The 7,152-nt window shown below is 47.5% G+C and overlaps 1 protein-coding gene across 1 annotated transcript in view; it reads right to left on the minus strand.

The window, feature by feature from the left end:
* BCR (BCR activator of RhoGEF and GTPase) overlaps positions 1-4,498 on the minus strand; it is a 131,885-nt gene extending 127,387 nt beyond the window's left edge. Inside the window, exon 1 of the mRNA XM_044989864.1 lies at positions 2,761-4,498. Coding sequence (XP_044845799.1) covers positions 2,761-4,276 — 1,516 coding nt within the window. The 5' untranslated portion in view covers positions 4,277-4,498. The remainder of the gene's footprint in view (positions 1-2,760) is intronic.
* Positions 4,499-7,152: the final 2,654 nt, after the last annotated feature.

Raw genomic sequence — 7,152 nt, forward strand, 5'->3', positions numbered from 1 at the left:
AGATTTAAAACTTGGCTTAACTCCCAAGTGAGAGTTTAGTGATCTCACTCTAATCCCCATCCACATCATAGAAAACACATGATTTGGCATGACTGGCAGCCTCTGCTCGAGAGGCCTAGGACTGAAACAGCAGGTGTTTGCTGGCTAGCATGATGATACACTGGCAGACCCACAGATGAGCTTGCATAGCACGTCTATACTATTACCTGGTTCAGTCCAGTGTTAGCATGAACCAAAGTCATGAAAAAAATTCACCCACAGAATGTAAAGCCAGAAAAAGTATGAAATCTGGATGCACGAAGGAGCCAAATACTGTAGAACAAGTCCAACTTGACACCAATTACCATTAAGGCTGAAGAGAACCTGCTGTGACCTAGACCTGCACATCCTGTTCAAACACAGCTTCAGGGAAGACTGGCAGGACTAGCGGTGGCGGGGCTAAAACAGATGCAGGGAAGGCTGGCTGAAGCAAAGAGCTACTTTCATAACAGGTAGAGTGGAGGATGTTCCGTATATGGCCTGATAGGGACTATGGCAGGATGCCTCTTACACCTTTGTTTTGTGTTTGTTTTATGAAGACAGGACTCTGTCCGTTTGCTTAGGCTCAAATATACACCTTCCTAAGCATAAGAAAAATCCCATTCAGCATGCCTGCAGAATGACTGATAGTGGAAATGAACAGCAGTGAACAAGAAATGTAGTTGTCTTGTGGACATAGAAACCTTTTTTTGTAGCGGAGTGGAAAGTAGCCACTACCTACCAGGTTAAGACAGTCGTAAACAGCCATATGAGCTGTGTTCCTACCAAATCTGCTTGTTTTATCCCCTAGGCTGGGGAAAGGAGGGAACAAATCATTGGGCTGTAAACTAGGAGTTGGTTTGGGGATCTCAGATGCCAGCAGGCTCTTTTGTTAACATAGATACCCACATAATGTATTTCACTTATCCAGCAGTATTTAAAATAAAATCAGATCACTGCCTCTCCAGAAGGCCAATCTAGCAGGCAGAATCTGCCTTGGAGAACAAGCTTTATCCAGCTTTGTTGTTTTCTCCCCATTGTTCCTTTCTGCAAAATTGCAACAGCTAGGAGGCTCCCCGGTCATCTAAAACGCATCAGTAAACAAAAAGAGCAGAGACAGATGGCTGCAGCTCAGTCTAAGCCAGCATTGGATCCAACCTCCCTCTGCTTCTCATCTACATCCCATAAGAACACACAAGACCAAGAGAGAGCACAGAAGTCATGCAACAGACAGTGTATATGTATATATAATCTGATAAGGAAGGGGTCGCTGCAAGGACAGGGTGCCAAGGTTTGGAATTCTCAAGTAGCTTTTCATTTATAGTAAACAGACATTTATACTGAACAGCCTTTCACTAACACAACACTGGAACTCCAATTTCATGGGGGTTGAAACTATATCTGTGAAACCTTCCAGCCAAATGCTCACCCAAATACATGCCTCCAACAAGCAGCAGGGAGATCTCCTTCCATTTAAATCACTCACTCTGAGAACTAGAGCAACTTGAGACAATGAAAACATCCTTGATGGACCTCCCTCTTTGAACCTCTTCAAAGCTTTGAATCCACCACTACTACAGGAATTCAATCCTGTTTGCAGACATCCGAGTTAAGCCCTTATTAAAATATTGACTTAAAAAGAGAGAGACGGAGATTAAGATTACATTCAAACTCAGAGAATGATTGGACTCTGCTAAACCTGTCGCAGGGATTTCTTCACTCCTGAAAAACACTTCACTTCTTTCCCTGTAAACGCTGGAAGGCTCAATGAGTCAAAGGAAGAGGTTAGCTGCTATTGCAATGCATAATGACAAGGAGTTCAAATGCCTACATAAAATCCAGCATGCCCCTTTGAATCAAACAATATAGTTAACTGCTAATTTCTCCTCATCCAGACCCAACTCTGAACATGGTCACCGTGTTTCCTTATTTCATCAAATTCAGTCAGATACAGCCCTGAATACCCAAATGTGGTAATGGGTTCAAACATGCCCCTCCCTTCTCAAAACAATCCATTTCTGTTTTAGGTCTGGTTAGTTTAGCTTTGGCAATCTCCCATAGGGCATCATCTAGGGCTTCCCAACATCCCATGAACCTCACTCATTTAGAAACACTATAAGACATGGGGGAAGGGCTGGGATTATCATTCCCTTAGATCAGTAATAATTAAAGGATGATACAGCAGACAGAATGATGTTTGAGGTCCCCAAATACCAATGGGCAGGAAAACAGAAATCAGAGAGCAGCCTTTCTACTGGCAAAGCCCTGGGGTAACAATGCCAGGTTACAGCATCACTGACATGCAGCCACCTATGGGGTACAGTTCAACCACTATACCGCACAACAATAGGAGGAAGGGAAATTTTAGCCAAGGACACTAGGACAAACTTCTATCTTTATAAAAAGGGGTCAGAGGAGCTTTACTCAAGGCACTGGTTTATATAAAGTCTTAAACACACAAAATAAATTGCATGGACCCCAATTTATTACCTCCAGAATGATGCAGAACTGTCAGCCTTCCTGGGAACGAAATCTTTGGTTCCAAGAAGTCTAAGTACCCCAAGCTTGAGTTTTACCCTATGAGGCCATCTCCAGATCAGGGCAGCTTTGACTTATAGCCATGGTTCTCTTTTTAGATAGTTGCCTCCCTTTGTGTGGTCGACCCAAAGAACCCTTCCTTCCCCATATGTGGGCACGAACACGTGAATTAACCAATCCCCTGTTTAAACAAGATGTACACACCTGCATCTCCATGGAAACAGCTGTCATGAGGACCTCTCCCAGACGGCATATCTCCATCATTTGGCCAGATCTGTCCTGTTTTCCGTACTCCCACAATAGTGGCTTCAGACACGATGACGGGCTGTTGCCTGTGCCGCTTTTGAGACTGGGGGGTTGGTGGGCTGCTGCTGTCGAAGGACTGTTGAGAATTTTGGGATGGAGAACGGCTTTTCTCCCGATACATGCGATAAGTGGTGGGGCTGGGGGAAACGTGACTAGATTGCCCTGAAGAGAAATCTTCCTCACTGGATGTGAGGTTCTCATTAGAGCTACAATCTGGGGTATACCCTCCCCCAATGTCCTCAAAACTCCTTGGGGAATAAGATCTCCTGGGCCAGGTAAGATGCTTTTCCTGATCAGAGGCACTCTGATTCCGCAGTACAGGTCCTTTGCTTTCTCCTTCCCCCATCATCCCACCCACATAGATGCTTTGGTAGGGCTGAAAGTCCATTGGTTGCCAAGGTGGTCGATTGCCTCCATTGACATTTATTAGGTTGTCTTTCAGAAACCTGGGGTTCAGTTCAGCATCCTCATATTCTCCATCATAGCCAAAGCTGCTCTCAGAAGACCTTCCCCGGTGGGCTGGCCTCTGGAACTCATTAAAGCTGGGTACCACATTAGGAGGGAGGGAGTGCAAGGATTTTTTGCGTTCCATCTGCATGGCTTGGCTACCAAGGGAACTTATTTTATCAGAAACATCTTTATCATTGACCTTCACTAAACCCTTCTCATGGTGGTACTCCATGTTCACATAGAAGGGCTTATCAGCAGCATCCTTGCTATCACCAGAAGAATGCGAATTAATCTTTTTAATCCTCTCAAAGTTGGACCTTAGTGCTGCCACACTGGTGGCGTTCCCTTTGTCCTTAGCGAGAGGCTCAAAGGACCCCTCTTTCTCAGTGGAGCCTGCCAGCCTGCGGGTGGAAGAGGGCCTGTGTTTTGAAGGGGATCCATCCATATCAGAGCGATTCTCCGTATCTTCCGTCACTCTCTTCAGTTTCTCTTCACTGTAGTATTTACACCTGTCTTGCTCCCCTTCCCCATGGTGGGAGCTCTCCGAGGGCAACAGATCCGACCCATCACTCTGGGTAGACAGCTTCCTCAGAGAAGGTATCCTTGGCTTGAACTTCTCCTCTCCGTGGTGGGGTTTGTTTTTTTCTGGATCCCCTTGCTCGGTGGTTTGGTGATGATGTGGGTCTTGGTTTTGCTGCTCTGCATCCCCTTCAGGCAACTGGGAAATCCTCTTGAAACCCCACCTCTGTCGGTCATAGCTCTTCTTCTCCTTTGCCAAGAGAGTCTGCAAGTAAATCATACGGAACCTCTCCTTGTTGACCTCCATCTCCAGCCTCCGGATAGAGGCTTTGCACATCTCCAGTTCCTGCTCGATATCTCCCACAGACTTCAGCTCCATCTTGGGAGGCTCGGAGTCTGCAAACTGGGCTTTCCAAGCCTCCACAAACCCCACTGGGTCCACCATTTTGCATCCGGGGAAAGATCACGGTGGGGAACAGGAGGTGGGGAGAATACGCCAGCTGAATTTCACATGGAGCTACGGAGCGGCCAGAGACGGGTTAACTCACGGAATGGCTCTTTTCCCCAGCCCACGCACGAAGGAAAAACAGGGAGGTAAAGCCAGTTGGTCCTGTGTCCGAGAACGTCCCCTCTCCTCTCCTCCTGCGTCCGACCCCCCTCTCCCCGCGCACCCCCTGCTTCACCCCCGCATGCCCGAGGACAACAATGCTCCCAGCGCAGCCAGCCGGGGCGCCTCCAAGGCAGCGTGGACAAAGGAGCCGGGTGGGCGGGAGGGAGGGAGGGAAGGAAGGTGAGTCTCACCCACCCCCTGCGGCCCCGGGCGGGGGCCGAGGACCTGGTGCAGCTGCGCTCAGCGGCAGGGCTGGGATGTGCGGGGCAGTGCAGAGCCCCGCCGGCTCCCGCCTCCCGGGCTATTGCGCTGCACTCCCAGGCCCCGCGGGGCACGGGCGGCAGGGCTGCGGCTTGTCCCTCGCCAGCTCCGTCGCTATCCCATGGTCCCGGCGAGCCCGGAGCCCCGGCGAGTAGCCTCCCGGCGCCGCCGCCGCCGCCGCCGCAGTTCCCGGCTGCCCATCGCGCCAGCCCAGGCTCTGGCGGCGGCTCCGCGAACCGCACTCGCAGCCGTTGCAGGAAGGGGAGGGGACGCTGCGATTGACAAGCCAAGCGGGCCTCTTAAAGGGGAAGCGCTGCTTGGCTTTGGGGGGCGGCTCCTCTCCGCCAGGGTCAGTCCCTGCAGGAGCGGGGCGGGCTCCCAGGGCAGGAGAACCTCTCACGGTAACACCCCCGCCTTCCGCAGCGGCAGCTCGGCCGGGGCTGCCCCACGTGGCACATGCAAACACGTACACGGGGGATACTCACAGCTAAACACACACACAACCTCATCCCCACAGATGCACACACCCCGCAAATTTGCTCAGGCATGGACACACACAGAGAAGCTGGTACTACTCGGATCTGTATTTGAGCACACACAAGTATGTCTACATTCATAGCTGTGTATCATGACCTACTCATCCAGCTGTGTGCTCCAACCTAGGAAGTACACATACCCACACAGCTCCACATCTGCTCTTATGCACACATATACACTCTTGTGCTCAGACCAGCACTCCCATCCAAATACCCACGCTCAGACCTGTAATACACCTTCATAGGAACATGCTGACAGGCCAATATCCTTCACAAATTCAAAACATGATCTGTACAGGAATAAGGGAAAGGGGTTCCCAATACTCCACTAAATGATCTAGACACTTGTGATGGATCTGCCAACTAGTGGCCAGAAACTAGCATGGTCTTCATTGATGAGTGGAATCCTCTTGCAGACTAATGTTTTAGTTCTGCAAAATTACAGAAGCCAAAGCTCCCAGGTAGGATGCCCAATCCTCAACTCTGAAACAAGGGTGACCACAGTAGCTAGAGGAGGAGTCTGGGAGCTGGATTCTATTCCTAGCTCTGCAACTGATTCATACACCCTTGGACAAGTCCCTTATCTTCTTGCTGTCTTAGTTTAACCACCTGTAATATGATGACAATATTTACCTGCATCACACAGCTGAGTATTCTATTTTAACCAGGTACTTATGGAATTCATCACGATCTAAGCATCTTACAAAATATACATAAATCCAACTGGACAGTCCTAGAATTCACTCTTCTCTCCCCTTTTCTGTGAATAAGAAGAGGTTTTCTAAAAAAAATGTATGTAATGTTAGATTTAATTAATTAATGTTTGATGCAAGGCTTGTTGCAGGATTGCTATATAGCTTTGTGTGTGTGTGTGTAAATAGTTAAGAGATACAGTGGCAGTAGATAGGATCATGACTTCTTGCTAGTAGCTCTTTACATCAGCTTTTAACAAGGTTCCATAAAGTATCAGACTTAATTCATTATATTAAATTTGTTCATTCAATTCATTAATATTTGTAAAGTGCTTTGAGTTGCTAGGAGGAAAAGCACTGCTGTCCACAAAGTTAGCTAAGATTAGCCTTTTATATTTCTGATGTTGTTCAATAGCCCAAAAAACCCTTTCACTTTTCATGCATCTAAAATGCATTCTGCAACTGACCAATAGTGCCTTCAGCTTTGCACTGTTCTTTCTTGCGCTGTTTATTACTGAGCTTTTACTTTTCCCCTTCCTTCATAAAAATGCCCACCTGGCCTAGTACCAAGTCTTCTAACACATATGGGACATAGATTGATCAAGGGTTAAGGATTTATTGAATTACATTTAAAAAAAAGTCCATATAATGACATTTATGTAAACTGCAGTTTTTATAAGGCCATACCTATTGAGGTCTCTGTGTCTGCACCAGGAATTTGGATGAGCATGAGAAGTAGCTGCTGGATTTCTGGGCACCCCATAAGCACTTTATTTACTCAAAATAGTACCATTCTAAAGGCACAAAAAACTTGTAGGCAAAGTTATGATGGCAGGCATATAGCAGTGGTCTGAGTGCATATTACTTTTCAAGTACAAAACTGTTATGATATTGTGCCTGCGACTAGCAATTAGAGCAGCCAGCATGCCCCCTCTAGTGGCACAGAAAATAAACTACAACATGGCTTCTCTGCTTCAGGCAAGAAGACCCATAACTGACCCTGAGGCTCCCTCTTGTGGGCAAAAGCCAGTTACTCTTCCTAACAAACTGGCCCTCCCACAGCTGTGGCACTCTCTCCTCACCCAGGGCCTGATCCTGAAACATAAAATTAATGGGAGTTCAATGTAAGTGAGACTGGGACCCTAGCAGCAGAGTCCTTTTCAAAGATTTTTTAATGCAGTCTATAATTTGCCTGTGATTGATGAAAAATGTTTTCTAACAG

This window comes from Mauremys mutica, chromosome 16 (assembly GCF_020497125.1).
Source record: "Mauremys mutica isolate MM-2020 ecotype Southern chromosome 16, ASM2049712v1, whole genome shotgun sequence".
NCBI classification, from domain to species: Eukaryota; Metazoa; Chordata; order Testudines; family Geoemydidae; genus Mauremys; species Mauremys mutica.